We start from the raw sequence: 19,275 nt of genomic DNA on the forward strand, positions 1-19,275 counted from the left end.
CTAGTATTTTTTAATGTAGTGAGCGTTGCAAGGTAAGCAGCATGTCAACTCTGCATCTAGAATAACTGTGCTGCTGACACAGGCCAACAAGATAATATAGATAACAAAAATTTAACTCTAACTTCTTGTTGATTGTCATGATTACAGATTTTGCACGTATCGCACGACTGACTGGCCAGATCAACATGATGATATTGATAACAATTGTTTAACAATGGGAAGTCCGCAGAGCTATCAGCTTGAGTTAGGGGCCTTCGGGTAAGAGGCAGGTTCACTGTCTTTACACCGGCGATCCATCGACAATAATAATAATAATAATAATAATAATAATAATAATAATAATAATAATAATAATAATAATAATAATAATAATAATAATAATAATAATAATAATAATAATAATAATAATAATACCTATCAGTGTGGCTACGCGTGATAATGCGGCTATGGAGCCAAGCTCTGCATTCGAGAGGCAATTGGGTTCCGGCCCGACCGTCAACTGTCCTGAGAATAATTTTCTCTGGTTTCTCATTATCACTTCTAGGCAAATAACGAGAGAGTTCCTATTCATAGGCCACACCCAATTCCTCCCACCTCCTTACCCCATTTCATTCATCATCACTCATTTCGTCTTCATTAGCTCCTCAACTGAGATTGGTTAAAAACTTACCATACATTTTCATTTCATCTCATCCCCGCCGTATCAGCAAACATGAATAAAGGATATAATAATAATAATAATAATAATAATAATAATAATAATAATAATAATAATAATAATAATAATAATAATAATAATAATAATAATAATAACTGATATCAACAGCTATAGAGGAATCTCCCTCCTTGAAGTCGGCTACAAAACTTTCTCTGCATGCCTGTTGAAAAGAATACAAGAACAACTCGAGCATAAGATTGGTGAATATCAAACTGGGTTCCGACCTCACAGATCGTGCACCGAACAGATCTTCAACCTCAAAACCGCTCTAAAATTCAGGGCCCTCAGAAACCTCCTAATCATCTGTACCTTCGTAGATTTCAAGAAGGCTTATGATTCAATTGATCGTCATTCTCTGGCTCAGCATCCTGAATGAACAGGAAGTAGACTCTAAAACGCTAATCTTGACCAAATAGACACTCACTGACACGACATCAAGAGTGAAATTCATGGGAGAAATCTCAGAAGAATTCCTGATAAAAACTGGTGTCTAGCAAGGAGATGGATTGTCACTCCTCTTCAACCTCGTCCTAGATAGGGTGATGAGGGAATAGGAAAAGGAACTGAAAGCACAAAATAGCTGGAACCCAGTATACATTGCGACACAAAAGAACAAGCTTGAAATTCCATGCTTCGCCTTCGCGGATGATCTGGCCCTTTAGTCCATCGATGAAGTCACAGCGGTAAAGCATGATGAAATTCTCCAAGAATGTGCCAAAATGGTCAGAATTCATATCTCCTTCCAGAAAACTGAATTTTTCTGTTAAAAACTAGACGTCCATAGTCTCAATACAAATACGGACAAATCAACAGAATCCCTCACTTCAAATACCTGGGCGAAATCCTCAAACCAACCGGACAAGAAAAAAATAGACCAAAACAACCGTGTCCAAAAACTCATAAGAGTATATGGGAGAACAAGAGAAATCTACAACAACAAAATGTATGTCTCTCCGTGTTAAGATTTATCATTACAATACTCTAATCAAACCTCAGGCTTTACATGCAGAGGAAACTCTAACGCTTCATAAAAAGGGCGAGTTCGAAAATATATTAAAGGAAGAGAGAAAAATCATGAGGAAAATTTTAGGACCAAGACACACGGAAGGAGGGTACCGCCTCCAATTCCAGAAATCCACAGAAAAATGATCTAATATTGCGGCAGACCTCAGGAAAAGACTAAAATTTTATACGCATATTAAGAGGCTTCCAGAAATCAGACTAACCCACCAAATTCCTAAAAGAGTTGATAAACTGAACAATTTCCGTTGGACACAACAAACAAAAGCGGACATGAAGAATGCACAAATTCAACCTGAAGAAATTTTGAATCGAAATATATATAGAAAGAAAACTGACAGTTGGGAAGTTACTCCAGAGAATGAAGTACCAAAAATTGCAGGTACCAAGTGGACGGAAGGAAGGAAGGAAGGAAGGAAGGAAGGAAGGAAGGAAGGAAGGATGGAAGAGGATCTTTAATGAACAGTTGAAAGCATCCTGGATTCTCCGTAAACGAAATCATCAATCAATCTTCATGTGTTCCGAAATGGACCATTCATGCATAATAATAATAATAATAATAATAATAATAATAATAATAATAATAATAATAATAATAATAATAATAATAATAATAATAATAATAATAATAATAATAATAAAATAATAATACTTAAACGTCACACTAAATACTTTTACGGTTTTCGGAAACACTGAGATGTCAGAATTTTGTCCTTAAAGAGTTCTTGTACGTGCCAGTAAATGTAATTACACGAAGCTGACGCATTTGAGCACATTCAAATAGCATCTGACTGAGCCAGGATCGAACCTGCCAACTTATTCTCAGGAGATAAGCGCTCTACACTGAATATACTCTATACTGTAGCTTTACAATTACTATTCTCTATCAATGTACAGCTAAACTCTTACTACATATCTATTCCATTCCTAGTCACTGTATTTTTCAACATCGTAATATGATTAACCTTAGACACTGCAGAAATTCATGCGCTGAATACACAATTGATTTTGAATCATTTATCGTTTCTAATCACAAAATGCGGAACTTTATACATCTTCCGTATTTCTGAAGAGAAACGAAAGGGTGTATTGCTTTTAGTGCCGGAAATGTGCGAGGACATATTTGGCTCGCCAGGTGCAGGTCTTTATATTTGACACCTGTTGGCGACCTACGCGCCGCGATGAAAATGAAATGATGAAGATGACACGTACACCCACCCCCCGTGCCAGCGGAACTAACCGATTGTGGTTAAAATTCCCGACCCTGCTGGGAATCGAACCCGGGACCCCTGTGACCAAAGGCCATCATGTTAATCATTTAGCCATGGAGCCGACTTCTGAAGGGAGCGCTTGGTGTGCAGAGAAATATTCTGAGGTCTCTCTCCTAATTAATTATTTCGGGTTATCGTTTCCTTACTCGTAAATAAAGAGGACACGAGTTTTACTTCTCGTGAGAAGTAAGAAAAGATATTTTAAGTCCACTTAATGGGAAGTTCTCTTCTTTATCTGTTTACCACTCAGGATCGTCTTTTCCCTCGGACTCAGCGAGGGATCCCACCTCTACGGCCTCAAGGGCAGTGTCCTGGAGCTTCTTACTCTGGGTTCGTGGATACAACTGGGGAGAATGACCAGTACCTCACCCAGGCGGCCTCACCTGCTATGCTGAACAGCGGATGGGAAGATTGGAAGGAATAGACAAGGAAGAGGGAAGGAAGCGACCGTGGCCTTAAGTTAGGTACCATCCCGGCATTTGCCTGGAGGAGAAGTGGGAAACCACGGGAAACCACTTCCAGAATGGCTGAGGTAGGAATCGAACCCACCTCTACTCAGTTGACCTTCCGAGGCTGAGTGGACCCCGTTCCAGTCCTCGTACCACTTTTCAAATTTCGTGGCAGAGCCGGAAATCGAACCCGGGGCTCCGGGGGTGGCAGCTAATTACACTAACCACTACACCACAGAGGCGGACGAATGCAATATTCAACTGATAAAAATGCAGAACTACTTTTAATTCCTGTACATATTCAAACATTCTCTGAAAATTTCTGGTGAATCTGATAAGAAATTTGTTGCAAGGAGCATTTTATGCATGGCAAAGAGCCGAAAACGTTTTGAGGTAGATAAAAGCAATTTAAAGTTTTAATAAGCATACTTGCTTTGAAACTGCCCTGAACTTTGAATTATTCCTTGAGAGATCTTTCCCCTCTTACGCACAGCGTAGGTCTACTACAAGGTAAATGTATTTCAGCGGTATTATTGAAATTTTTTTTTTGCTATTTGCTTTACGTCACACTGACGCAGATAAGTCTTATGGCGACGATGGGATAGGATAGGATGTGAAAGGAAGCGACCGTGGCCTTAATTGAGGTACAGCCCCGGCATTTGCCTGGTGTGAAAATGGGAAACCACGGAAAACCATCTTCAGGGCTGCCAACAGTGGGGCTCGAACCCACTACTCCCGATTACTGGATACTGGCCGCACTTAAGCGACTGCAGCTATCGAGCTCGTTGAAATTCTTAAAGCAATCCCTATTGATTTTAGACAGAAGTTCGCGAAGTGTTTTGTGTGGAGTGTATAGTGTCGTGGGGAAGGGGCAAAAGATTCACATGGGTCGACGCCTCGAACAAATAGCATTTAAAAAAAGTGTCATATGGAGCTCAAACATGGACATAAAGAAAGAAAGAAAGAAAGAAAGAAAGAAAGAAAGAAAGAAAGTATTTGGAAAGTTTTGAAATATGGTTGTGGAGAAGAATGGAAAAAGTGAAGTGGACAGATAGAGTGAGAAATAATGAAGTGCTAAGAAAAGTAGGAGAGAAGAGACACCTGACGAAAACGAAAAGGAAGAGTAAAATATCCTGGTTGGGTCACATACTACGTAGAAATTGTCTTCAACAGAGGGTGATGCAGGGAAAAATAGATGGAAGAAAAGGAGTAGGAAGGAGAATGTTTGGAATGTTAACAGATGTCAAACAAGGGAGAAGCTATGAACAACTGAAGCAAGATGCTCAGAAGAGAGAATCATGGGTGCTGTCCAGTTGATACCTGTCTCAAGACAGATTCACAGAAGAAGAAGAAGAAGAAGAAGAAGAAGAAGAAGAAGAAGAAGAAGATTATTGAAATGGTAGTCCGGAAGACTTCTAAAATTAATTTTGTCTGACACCGTGAGAGGAAGGCGTGGGTTTGCTCTATAAACACCGAACCGCTGCCCTTTAAATTCGACATTTAGAGCTTTAAAAATAGTGTTAGGGGGGGAAACTGATAACGAGATTTGAAAGCGGAAGAATTTGGGAATTTTTAAGATTAAAATTGGAAATTCGAATTTTCGGACAAAATTCGCAACATTTCAGTTGTGAGTCCCCTTAAGCGGTATGTCATTGTGTGCGGACAAAATTATTTCATGTAAATTCTCTAAACCGAATATGAAAATGATCTAGTAACTTTTGATGAACTGCAGACCTTGATGAATTTTAAACCTTTAATTGAACAACGACGCTTAATACAAATAATAATAATAATAATAATAATAATAATAATAATAATAATAATAATAATAATAATAATAATAATAATTCTGAGCACATACACAGGGCTTGACATTAAGACGTCACTGCTAAACTAAATGTGGGTGTTTTGTGTAATAACCTTGTATTACCGGTAGTACTTCTGATCCCGGGACCTTGGATCAAAAATCGGGCCATAAAGTGCGCGTTTGAAGCAGACGTACGTAACGGGTCTAATTGTGCGTGTTGTGTGCCGTAGTTACCAAGGAGATCCCAGTGCCAAGGATAATGCAGTTTCATCCTACGAGTTCCAATTCGGACCTGGCCATCGCAGCAGTCTACATGGAAGGTATGTAGGAATAAATCAACCAATTGACGTCCCGTAGTTATCCGAGGTATCCTGAGGACAAGGCTGAGTACATCCATTTTACTAGCATGACTCGTATCATAACAGAATGTCCATTTAAAATTCATTTATATGTAAATAATAATTGATAGGGTTTCTTTTAGAAATGTAAATGTGTTACTTAAGGGCACAGTGTTCAATTAGTAACAAGTCTGAGTGAATTAGATTTTATAAATACGGGTAGATTTTATTTGAAATTTATGTTATTCTTCATTTTTATTTGGGATTTATTTTTACATAGTTTGACATTGTGTAGAATAGTTAGCGCAAGTAGTGTGCATTTGAATGTTCTTTTAAGTTGATTGGTACTCATCCAGTTATATTATAATGCATGCGAGTATTATTTTGATGTAGTTTAGTCAACACGGATAAAGCAGTGCCAGAGTGACTCGCCAGAGATCCGAACCATCGTACTCCATTGGATAATAGCTAGGCTTTATTTATTTGGATTTTAGAGGTGGCCACACATTCGTGTTCGTTTTTAGAGTAATATTTGATTCCGTATTTGTGTTGAATTAATTTTAAAGTTGAATATGGTTTATCCCTTAGGAGTAATATCAGGATGGCCGGTAATGTAGATGTTAGGGCCTTTTGAATAACCAATATCATGATGGGATGTGCTATAATTTATTTTCTTCCTTTGTGGGGTTATTAGGTGACGTGTTACAAGAGAGTTGAAAAGAAAATACCATCTCGTCAATTGGAAATAAATTAGTTCATGATGGCTGAAGGCAATGAAGCGAGACACCTGGTAGAAAATATAAATCCATGGGGTTGGTCGAGATATTGAGGGCCTTATTAATAAGATGAAATGATTGATGAATTATGTAACGCCACATTGAAAGTAGTGAGCGAATTGAATTGTGTGAAATAAGTCTTGAACGTGTCGCTCGAGATTTAAAGAGACGACGTGATTTTAGAAGGGAGCGGTCAGACTCCCCTAACAAGCTGTGATTTACTGCATGTAGCCAAGAACGCCTTTTGTGACCTATGCGTCGTTTTTTGTTTGCTTCCCAGAAGGAACGGAGGCTTATTTCAGTCTGTCATGTGGCGAGAGTATTGTGACATTTATTGAGTAACACGGCGACCTTCAGAATTGTTTCATTATATATATATATATATTTCAGCTGTAGTTAATTACCGATAGAGGCCAGTAAACCTGTTTAGACATTCATTTATATTATTATTAGGTGTAGTCACGAATTCCAGTCCCATCTTCAATCGTCGCAGGAAGTGAGTTCGGATCTCGTTGGCATCTGCCAAGAGCACGTGCGGTATTCCCACGACAACCAGATATATTCACTGTATTATTTTTTCTTTGTGTATGAGCTGTGTGATGTGTTTTGTTTGTTGATTGTGTTCAGGAATGACGTTGGTTCTGCCCCAATGATCCATTTATATTGTGGGTCCAGAATCATGGATTTTATTTTGACTCGTGGCATTCTGATGGTGATGTTTCCTCTAATATGACAGTGTATATTATTGTTTCGTTATACAAGTTATATTTGGGTTAAGATTTTCTCAGATTTTTAAAGTTATGTAAACATACCCCAGTGTTAAGTGATTTTATTGGTTTATATTCCGTATATGTGAGATCATGATAAAGACTTATATGACGCTTCAATATGGTTATTTTGCATTAGTTTCCACAATCATCAGGAGTAAAATAAACCCTTTGATTTTAAAAATTTAAATACTGTTCTAATTCGTTTTCAGTTATATAACACCCGCATTATCCTACCCTTTATGCCATAAGTTATTTTATATATTTATTAAGCCCACTTGATTTATAACACACTTAATGACCCTGTAGATCCATCTCCGGAGACCGAATGGTTAGGGAGTGTGGGTGCACTATATAGTTAAAACGGAGAGTTGACAATGCTGTGTCTCGAGTTGGGGAAATCCTGGCACTCCGTGGACAAGGAATATAAACACATCCGACCAACTAGGCTTCAAAATCGTGCCGGTCGTTAAAGAGAAAACTGCCAGTACTATAATAAAACCAACAGGTCAGATATGCTGGTGTATTGAGGGTCGGTATGTGAAGAGTACGCAGTATTTTCAAACGTAACTATTCAAGTTCGAAGAAGAGGGAAAGTATGATTGAACAGTGGTACATTACTTGCGAATCGTGCAATTAGACTCTTAACTACCTCTTCGAAAGAATTCTTCTGAATTACTCACAAATTATAATAATAACAATCCGGAATCTTAATACTGAACTTATCCGCTTCATATAATTTTTCATAGTTTCACGTCTCTACTACTATTTTGCCAGATCTTCACCACTAATATTTCAGCGCCTATTCTAGAAGCTGAAACATTACCAGTATGTATCAAATTCTGCTATGTACTAGTTGGTACTCTTTTGAGTTCAGGTTGGTCCAATATTAATTTACACAACCGCTTATACACCTGTTCAAACTTAGCTATAACATTCATAGTATTGCGTAAACCATTTTTTTTTTGCTAGTGGCTTTACTTCGTGCCGACACAGATAGGTTTTATAGTGACGATGGGAGAGGAAAGGCCTAGGAGTTGGAAGGAAGCGTCCATGGCCTTAATTAAGGTATAGCTCCAGCATTTGCCTGGTGTGAAAATGGGAATCCACGGAAAACCATTTTCAGGGCTGCCGACAGTGGGATTCGAACCCACTATCTCTCGGATGCAAGCTCACAGACGCGCGCCTCTAACCGCACGGCCAACTTTCCCGGTAAAACCATTGTTTGTCATGTTTGCCCATCTTCATTTATTATTATTTATTTATTCTAACAGTAATATATTTTTTTACAGTGACCTCACTTACATTGACCTCGCTTGCTGCACATGAATCAAACTATCTCGGGTAGATCAGAAGTAGACTGTCCGACTCATGATCCAAAGTTTACGTGTTCGATTCCAGTCGAGGAAATGAAATTTGAAAGATTGTAGAAAATCTGAAAAATTCTCGTGTTGCACTCATGGCCGTTGGACAAAATTTACTCCAGCATAGAAACTCCTCCACCGGGCGAGTTGGCCGTGAGGTTAGGGGCGCGCGACTGTGAGCTTGCATCCGGGAGATAGTGGGTTCGAATCTTCGAATCCCAGTCAGCAGCCCTGAATATGGTTTTCCGCGGTTTCCCATTTTCAAACCAGGCCGCTTCCCTCCAACTCCTAGGCCTTCCCTATCGCATCGTCACCAAGAGACCTATCTGTGTCGGTGCGACGTAAAGCCACTAGCAAAAAAAAAAAAAAAAAAAGGAAACTCTTCCGTAGAATTAAGTTTTGTTGTTAGATATCAGCAGAATCGGAACGTCAACATTGGTACGGAGGCTGTCTATGAGAGGAAGATCTGTAAATGTGGTTGTATTGTTACATAAAGAGCGAGTCGCCATCATTCATTATTCACTTAATAATAATAATAATAATAATAATAATAATAATAATAATAATAATAATAATAATAATAATGAAATGAAATGTCGTATGGCTTTTAGTACCGGGATATCCCAGGACGGGTTCGGCTCGCCAGGTGCCGGTATTTCTATTTGAGGCCGTAGGCGACCTGCGCGTCGTGATGAGGATGAAATGAGGATGAAGACAATACATACACCCACCCCCCGTGCCGTAGGAATTAACCATTTAAGGTTAAAGTCCCCGACCCGGCCTAAATCGAACCTGGGACCGTCTGAACCGAAGGCCAGTACGCTTACCGTTCAGCCAACGAGTCTGACATAATAATAATAATAATAATAATAATAATAATAATAATAATAATAATAATAATAATAATAATAATAATAATAAAAAATTAACTGTCGCACAAACGTCTTCCAGCAGTCAAAACAAATGTCAAAAAGTTGAAATTTTGTGTCGTAAGTGTTCTTCAACGTTCTGAAGGCTAAGGACACTGAGCTGTCGATATAGTTCCCCGAAATACGAACACTTTCGGCTGGGATCGAACGCGGTTTCTTATTAAAGGAACGTCAAGAGACGTTATTTATTTTACTGTTTTACGTCGCACCAACAGAGAATGTGCTCATGGTGACGATGGGAGAGGAAGGAAGCAACTGTGAAGGAAGCAACTATGGCGTTAATTAAAATACAACTCCAGTATTTATCCGATGTGAAAATGGGAATTCACGCAAAAATCTTCATGGTTTCGAGCCTACTATTTTCCGAATTAAAGCTGACAGCTACGTGACCCATACCACGTAGCCACTCTCCAGTACGTCAGTGATTATTCTACTACGCCACTAAAGCCAATGATCACGATACTTTTCTCGGATTATTCCACGTGGTACATATAAAATTTGTGTAGGACACTTTTCTTCGATAAGACACCATTAAGCCGAAAAAGAAAAATTCAAATGTTTGAAATGATCTTCCGCATTCACGGCTTAGAACACAAGGCACTGTAAATCATTGTACAAAGGGAAAGGTACAAGTTACCTAATGGCAGCCTATTCGTTGTAAATACACGCATTTGGCTGGAAGTAAAGCCTAAAATGTCATGTAAATCACCTAATTACATCTCGGAATGTTGCGGCCAGTGTCGTTTAAGTTGCACGTGCTCAGGCGGCGTAGCAGTGACAGGAGCAGACCGGTTGGACGACCGACAGAGAACTTAAAAGAGGAATGAAGTTAGCATACAGCAGAAAAACAAATGTCACTTTCTGTTTCTGATTTATTGTGAAGTGTATGTTGATAAAATATTATGTTCTATTGGTACAACATTTCATTTATATTATTTCGTCCCACCTATGGCAAACTAGCAAAAGTGACAAATAAGGGAAACTGTAGTTCTAAAGTTTTGGTCTAGATTTTATTATTTATAGAATGTCTACCCTCTGACAAAATCTCACACCTGCAGCTCATTCTGTACGGCTAACACATAAAACCAATAATTAAATATAAAAATCGATTTGACATGAGTAAATAATCACAAATTATTTCAGCTCTCCTGATTTTTTGACAATTTGCAGATTCGTTTGTTTGCCAGAGGAGGGACGATTTCTTCGCCTCGAACTTTGCAAGTATCTACGTGGGGATATTAATTAACAACGTGATACACTGTGGATAGAGCCCGCGGGAAACTGCTAGTAAGTGAATAAATACTTTCAATTGAGCTTCATGTATAGTTACCACCAGTAGATAAGACCTTGTAGTCTTAAAATGTTTTCAATTTGGAGTAAAAAGTGCTAATAGATATATACTGTAGTCCAGAAGAAAAATAGTTACCCATCAGATGCAACGCAACCTTGGGTGGCATGACGAAGATACCTACGAGCCAGTCAGCCACTGCGAGGGACATGACGAAGCAGTTGGTGACGGTACGTAGGCGACGAGTTGTTAACACAGCTGCTATTATCAACGTGTTGCCGACCTGGAACATAAACATAACATCTTATATCACAAGTAAAATAGAGTGGAGACAATTTTTATAGTCAACATAGCGTTGACTATTATGTATTATGAATTATGCAAGACGTGTCATGTCGAGCTATTTCTAACACGGCCTTGAGGAGGAAAGTGCAGTTGGGAAGAGAATTGATAATCTGGACGAAGGTTACTGGTGATAGAGATTTAGAGGTTAGAGATTTAAGAGCTCGCTGGTGTCTTTCAGTCGGTGGTGTCATGTTTCCATTCTCAATTCATTCAAGAATTTCTTGATCTCCGTCTGAGGTTTGGAACAGGATATATGAAGTTTCAATAAATCATGTGAAAAACTGTGACCCAGATCAAAAAGTGAGCAATGTGGCTGAAAAATTCATCACGCTAATCATGCTTTTCCTTTGCTAGGGGTTTTACGTCGCACCGACACAATAGGTCTTACGCCGACGATGGGATAGGAAAGGCCTAGGAGTTGGAAGGAAGCGGCCGTGGCCTTAATTAAGGTACAGCCCCAGCATTTGCCTGGTGTGAAAATGGGAAACCACGGAAAACCATCTTCAGAGCTGCCGACAGTGGGATTCGAACCCCCTATCTCCCGGATGCGAGCTCACAGCCGCGCGCCTCTACGCTCACGGCCAACTCGCCCGGTTCGCTAACCATGTGACACTCCAGTATCTTCTTACAATCTGGCTAGACAGTATACTTCTTGGCAGCAATACCAGAGGACATGTCCAAAAGATCGCAGGCAACATACAGATATTAGACTCCTGTTTGTCATTAGCAAACTACTATTTGCTTTACGTTGCACCGACACAGATAGGTCTTATGGCGACGATGGGATAGGAAAGGTCTAGGAATGGGAAGGAAGTGGCCGTGGCCTTAATTAAGGTACAGCCCCAGCATTTGCCTGGTGTGAAAACGGGAAACCACGAAAAATAATCTTCAGGGCTGCCGACAGTGGGGTTCCAACCCACTATCTCCCGGATGCGAGCTCACAGCTGCATGATCCTAACTGCATGGCCAACTCGCCCAGTCATTAGCAAACTAGAATGATGGTGTGTCGCACAAGTACGTTGCACCAACACAGGCGAAGAGCCAATATTATCCTTAATTGTCCCCCATGTTTTTCCAATGTTATTACCACCGATTTTGCACCTGTATATAGATTTTCCAAGCATTCGCATCGAGTTTTTTGATCAACCTGTTGACAACGAAAACAACAAAACAACAACAGCATAATAATAATAATAATAATAATAATAATAATAATAATAATAATAATAATAATAATAATAATAATAATAATAATAATAATTTAGTGTGTCTATAAATTATGTACATTTTAAAGACTGCAGGAATGTAGGAAATGTTCTGCCTTCAAAACCGGCCGAGTTGCTGCCTTTAAGTACTGTAAAATGACAAAGAACAGTGCCGAGATTGAATTCTGAAGCCTTAGGCATAGAAGACAAGCGCCTCAACAAACTACGTCATGCACCCGATTACGTGGTTGACAATATTTCCACTTTTACCAGATTCCGCTTATTGTCATTTTTGTTCCTACCTCCGTCAGTCAACACTGATTGTCTAATCATCAGTCGTTTTCGACTATCTCGACTTTTGTGTTTCTCTGCTTATCATCTTGTGTACCTTCATAAGCCTATCCTTCTATGGAGCTCTTTCCTTCTCTCTGTTGAGATTGTTGACCTACTTATTTATTCTTATATAGTTTCGCAACTTGGTGACGTTATCCTCCAGTCCCAGAGTGACGTGATTTAAGTGATCTTGTTTACTCAGTAGCCTCCGCGACTGCTTTCATGTTACCCATTTACATGCTTGTTCCAAACCGAGAAAGAGGAGTAATTGTGCTTGGTCGTACGGGTCCTACAGGTGGTGGTGGATTATAACTGGTGGTAGTGGATTTAAGAAAAGTGTTTTAAGGAAAAGTACAAGTAGGTAGCTATCCCTTCAACAGTACTTCGAAAAATGAACGCATAAAAGGAAAAAAGGAACGAGAAAATTTAATAATAATGTTATTTGCTTTATGTCCCACTAACCAGTCTTTTACGGTTATCGGAGACGCCGAGGTCCCCGAATATAGTCCTACAAGAGTTTGTTTACGTGACAGTAAATCTACCGACACGAGGCTGACACCACCGGACTGAGCCAGGATCGAACCTGCCAAGTTGGGGTCAGAACGCCAGTGCCTCCACCGTCTGAGCCACTCAGCCCGGCACGAGGAAATTTACGAAGGACGTAAAATGGAAGGCTCCCTAGGCCTCACTGTTGGGATCGGATGAGAGATGAACAAGAAAGGTAGGATAGGAGTGATGAGGGTGAGGCAATTGGTACGAGCAATTACCGATTCAGCTAGTGGGCTAGTGATCGCTGACCGCCACTTCCAAGTTGACGACCATTGGGATTCACCTATTTTAGTCACCCCTGTTGATAAGTAGGGGATACTGTGAATGTATCCTATGCCTCCACTCAAAAAATGTGCTCTAATTAAGAACAAAGTCTTAGCTCTTTCCCATTACATCATGAACCTTCTTATTTTACAATAGGTCTTACGACGACGATGGGGCAGGGAAGGGCTAGAAGTGGGAAAGACGCAGTCGTGGCCTTAATTAAAGTAAAGCCCCAGCATATGCCTGGTGTGAAAAAGGGAAACCACGGAAAACCATCTTCAGGGCTGTCGACAGTGGGGTTCGAATCCACTACCTCCCGAATGAAAGGTCACATCTGCGCGACTGAATCGCACGCCCGACGTGCTTGGTCGTTTAACTCTTATAAATTAAATTTTACAGGTGCTTACTGAGTAAATGTTCTCAAACTTTTATTCTAGCTACAGTCTTCCTGCCTTTTAACCGATATAAATAAAGCTGCACGGGTCCACTATCTGTAATTTCGTTTATTTTACCAATTTTTCAGATATTTATCCGTTTTAGGTCAACTCCAGACCGTATCCTTGGTTTTTACCTTTCGTGTCTGTCTTTATTCCACCATCACGGCGCGTGGCAGTAACGTATATGATGAAGCTGAACAAAGTCTAGAGAGATTGATGACAATTACCGAATAGATCCTGGTTCGGAGTTGTGCGAAATTCTCCATGGTTCTCAGGTTGCATATATTATCTCCGACCACTGGCGCGGTGCTCTGACATTGATGTTACTTCCCTTAATATCTGTTCTATCGAAAAGAGTATAATGGCTCTTTAGTTTTCCCAATGCCCACCTTGAAGTGACATGCACGACATGTCCCACGGGACTTAGACTGACAATCCAATTTTACGTAATCATCTGCGATATTATCCGTCGTACGATAAATACGTACATGGCATAAAGGAAAGGAAATAACATATTCTTAAACGTTTGTTATATACAGTATTTTGATAGACCTAATGTTAACGAAAATATTTGAGAATAATCTTCCTATAAATACCAACTCCCTGTGATTACCGTGACATCACATGCACCTCTAACACAATCCCGAGAGAGTAGAATCCAAATACGTAGTTTGGTTGAAATAAATCCAGCAGTTTTTCACTTTTAGGAATAGACAGACAGACAGACAGACAGACAGACAGACAGACAGACAGACAGACAGACAGACAGACAGACAGACAGACAGACAGACAGACAGACAGACAGACAGACAGACAGACAGACAGACAGACAGACAGACAGACAGACAGACACCAGAGTGAATTAGTTCTTTCTCATATTACCTCGGTGTTAGGTGGGGGTAATTTTAAAGCTGAGAAAAATATGATTTATTAAATATGATGGATCCCTCAAATAACTAAGTCTGTGAGGGTGTCCGTAGCTGGCAAAAAAAAAAAAAAACAAAAAAAAAACTGGCGTATGGCTTTTAGTGCCGGGAGTGTCCGAGGACAAGTTTGGCTCGCCAGATGCAGGTCTTTCTGATTTGACGCCCGTACCTGACCTGCGCATCGTGATGAGGATGAAATGATGAAGACCACACATACACCCAGCCCCCATGCCAGCGAAGTTAACTAATCATGATTAAAATTCCCGACTCTGCTGGGAATCGAACCCGGGACCCCTGTGACCAAAGGTCAGCACACTAACCATTCAGCCATGGAGCCGGACACTGGCTGCAGAGCATGAAGTAATAGTAATTTTCTCTGTCATTTTAAGAGTAAGCGAAATTATGTGCATAACAAAAATTAAAATGAAGGGGTATTTGACATATAATCAATGATGTAAGAGAAAAAAAAAAAAAAAAAAAAAAACTCTTCTGAACTTCCTATAAACTCACAGTCTATTCAATGATTTTTAAATGGTATATGTTGTAAACAAGGTTGGGTTTACAAAAACACAACTTCTTTATTTACTTCACATGTAAAATTACAATATTTATACTAACAAAACTGAAAGTTATCTCGAAGCAAATTGAACTATGAATTTGGAAAAAGAGTCTGTCTTTGTACACTATATACACGTTGGAGTATTCACGTTCACTACTATTTCGGAAAGATAGTCCTTGTGACATGAAAAGTTCTTGATAGTCGAAAACTATCAGAAGCACTGACGTAAATATCTCAGAGAGTCCTTCCTTGTTGAAGTGTCTGAGTTCATTAACGTAAGTTCAATGACTGAAGAGTTCCTACTTAGCAAAACTAAGTTGATAATGGGAGCTTGCATTAGCTAGGGAATGATAGTGGCATATAATGGTAAGACTGGGCATGGACAGCGGAATAGATAAGAGGAGCGGTGACCCGAGGTGAGACCTCTTACTGCCAGAAATTCAGTCCACCTGGCCGAAGCAGATTTTCAAAAGGAGTAGCCTCCGTGCTCGACGTAGGGTGTATTCTGGAGCTGGACACCGGGGTCAGTGGGCGTCTGGACAGACTAGGAGCTCCTTTTTATAGCACACACGACGTTCCAGGCACGCGCACTGAGAGCTGCGCGTCGAGACTCGAAGAATAACACACTGGCACGCGTGTAGCTGGCTGGCGGATCGAGAAGGGAGCGACGGACATACAACAGTATATACCAGGTGGCTCTCGAACGCCGTACTTTCCACTTATAAATGTCCCGCATGCACAAGTGATGAGTGGGATGTCTACCAACTGATTTTCACAGGAGAACTACTGCCAGCGGGCAGGTTACGTCAGAATATGAAGAGATAAGGACAGGAGTGTCGCTCACAGCATGTTACTCAGCGCTACCGGTCAAATGCACCCCTTGCATTAGTAAACATCGTTTTCGACCGCATAGTTCTAGGCTGGTGTATGGTACAGCCGCACTATATTTGCTGTCTGCATATCGGCAATGGCTAGTGTGTTCAGCAGCGACGAATACACAGACATTATTTTAATCTGGATAACCTGGTCTGAATGCAACAGAAGCTCCAAACAGATGTATGCCTTCTACACACGTACTTCACCGAACAGTATTAGTTTTTGTTTCATACATGTAACTCTTTTATCTAGTGGAATGTCTACACGTGTATAAATGAATAAGTTATTAGATTTCCTTGTCTGCATCTTTGGCGTGTCTACAAACAGTAGCGGTGATTAGGGGGTGAGGTGAGTAGGTACTGTCGCCCCCCCCCCACTTTGTGGAGTAAACATTACATTTCTATTTCAATTTAGCCAGCTGGAACTAGGAATTATTAAAAAAGCTGTTTGTACAAACCTTCTCATCTTATCTGCTAATTCCTTCGTTTATTTTCTTTCATTATTAACATAATTATTGACGGAAATACGCAAAAAATGCTGTTCGTCGCGGCTAACCAATTTGTATAGCATTACGGCGAGTAGTGGAGACTTTGCATGTGCTGTGAGGAAGGGTAGTAGGGGTACATTTTTATTGCCAAGGTCGTGGCCACTGAGTTATGGAAAAGATAGGCCGCTAATAACCATGGGCGACTAGTGGCGCAACCAGTTGCTCTGGAGAGTCACGAACTATTGGATCAAATGGGACCTATTAGCCTCGAGCGACTAGTGGCGCAACTGAGCAACTGGTCGCCAGCCGTCATCTGAGCCGACAACTGTTCTGGCGACTCGTAGTTGCTCAAATTTATGATGGGGCATTGCAGTAAATGTAACCTATTAGCCGTGGGCGACTAGTGGCGCAACTGAGCAACTAGTCGGCAGCCGTCATCTGAGCCGACAACTGTTCTGGCGACTCGTAGTTGCTCAAATTCATGATGGGGCATTGCAGTAAATGTAACCAATTAGCCGTGGGCGACTAGTGGCGCAACTAGTCGCTGGCCGCCATCTGAGCCGGCAACTGTTCTGGAGACTCGTAGTTGCTCAAATTCGTGACGGGGCATTGCAGTAAATGTAACCTATTAGCCGCGGGCGATTAGTAGTGCAACTGAGCAACTAGTCGGCAGCCGTCATCTGAGCCGACAACTGTTCTGGCGACTCGTAGTTGCTCAAATGCGTGACGGGGCATTGCAGTAAATGTAACCTGTTAGCCGTGGGCGACTAGTGGCGAACTAGTTGCCCGATATACCTGCGTGCGCATACGGAGCATCACTGGAGCTTGTGCTCTCCACTCACATATTTCATTAGCTTGTTGGTGGTAGAGTGATTATTTTACTCGTTCATGTGCTTTACCATTTTGCGATAGTTCATTTAATGAACATGCAAACGTCAAATAAAATAGCACAACAAATGAAGGAGATGAAAACAACTATTTGGAAGTCGAATACTGATCGAGAAAATGGCTGTGCGGTTTGGAACACGTAGCTATCCACTTGCATTCGGGAGATAGTGGGCTCGACCTCACCGTTGGCAGCCCTGAAGGTGGTTTTCCATGATTTCCCATTTTCACATCAGGCAAATGCTGGGGCTGTGCCTTAATTAAGGTTATTCTCGCTTCCTTCCCACGGCTAGACTTTTCCTATCCCAACGTCGCCGTAAGACCTATCTGTGCCGGTGCGACGTAAAGCAGATTATAAAAAAAAGAAAAAAACGAAACATTAAGGAAAAAAAGTCGAATAAATACTGAAGAATTAATTTTTGAGGTTGAAAGAAAACCGGCCATTTGAGATTCCAGCATTTGAAAGTTACGCAAAGTAAAGAAAACTGAATTCTTGGAAGAGCATTTGAAAAACTTCATTCCAGAATTCGGAGAAAAACCCCTGGCGAGAAGAGTGTTCTAGGTGTTTTTTATACTACCTGTACCATTCAGTGTAGTAATGTGTAATATACATAAAAATGATATATCATTTAAATTTGTACCATTGTTTCTTTGTCTTGCTATATTAGAGAATTATAGGTGAAATATAGCCCAGATGGATTGGGTAAAATCTTTCTTTCTTAATCTGTTTACCCATCAGGGTTGGCTTTTCCCTCGGACTCAGCGAGGGATCCCACCTCTACCGCCTCAAGGGCAGTGTCCTGGAGCTTCAGACTCTGGGTCGGGGGATACAACTGGGGTGGATGACCAGTACCTCGCCCAGGCGGCCTCACCTGCTATGCTGAACAGGGGCCTTGCCGGGGGATGGGAAGATTGGAAGGGGTAGACAAGGAAAAGGGAAGGAAGCGGCCGTGGCCTTAAGTTAGGTACCATCCCGGCATTTGCCTGGAGGAGAAGTGGGAAACCACGGAAAACCACTTCGAGGATGGAATGAAACATCCCTCTACTCAGTTGACCTCCCGAGGCTGAGTGGACACCGTTCCAGCCCTCGTACCACTTTTCAAATTTCGTGGCAGAGCCGGGAATCGAACCCGGGACTCCGCGGGTGGCAGCTAATCACACTAACCACTGATTGGGTAAATTAAAGAGCAAATAACTTTTTGTAGACCTGAAGTTTCATTTACAAAAATCCGAAATCTTATTGACACAACGTTTTTTCGGTATTTATGAGACAATACAGTACTTAACATTAATTAAAGTTGTACAATAAACATAAGTTGCTTCTTTATGCCCACCTCATTTACTACTAGTTACTCTTATTACTACTCACTACAATTATTTTCATCGCAAAGTAAATATTTTTACAGAAATAATTTTATATTAACTGACATTCATGTTTTTCTAATTAGAATTATTTTAAATCCATTTTATTAGGAAGGATTAGTTAGCGCGCAACTATGACACCGTCAATATCTAATGTATGTATGTCCACCGCTTGCCCCGTTTCTGTACGGTTCGGGTATGAAGTGATATTAATCTTCGCTGCTAGTTTTTACGACCGGGTGCACTTCCTGACGTCAACCTCATCAGAGGAATTCATGAGTCAGTTACTAATCTTCTTCTTCTACTTCTACAGCTTTTCC

At 40.6% G+C, this 19,275-nt stretch overlaps 1 protein-coding gene across 1 annotated transcript in view; it reads right to left on the bottom strand.

Moving 5' to 3' along the window:
- The window catches only part of LOC136867248 (probable G-protein coupled receptor No18), a 1,741,601-nt gene that overhangs the window by 75,452 nt on the left and 1,646,874 nt on the right, over positions 1 to 19,275 (bottom strand). The window contains exon 8 of the mRNA XM_068227059.1: positions 10,866 to 11,010. Within this exon, the coding sequence (XP_068083160.1) occupies positions 10,866 to 11,010 (145 nt within the window). The remainder of the gene's footprint in view (positions 1 to 10,865; positions 11,011 to 19,275) is intronic.

The sequence above is a fragment of the Anabrus simplex genome, chromosome 3 (genome assembly GCF_040414725.1).
Source record: "Anabrus simplex isolate iqAnaSimp1 chromosome 3, ASM4041472v1, whole genome shotgun sequence".
Lineage (NCBI taxonomy): Eukaryota > Metazoa > Arthropoda > Insecta > Orthoptera > Tettigoniidae > Anabrus > Anabrus simplex.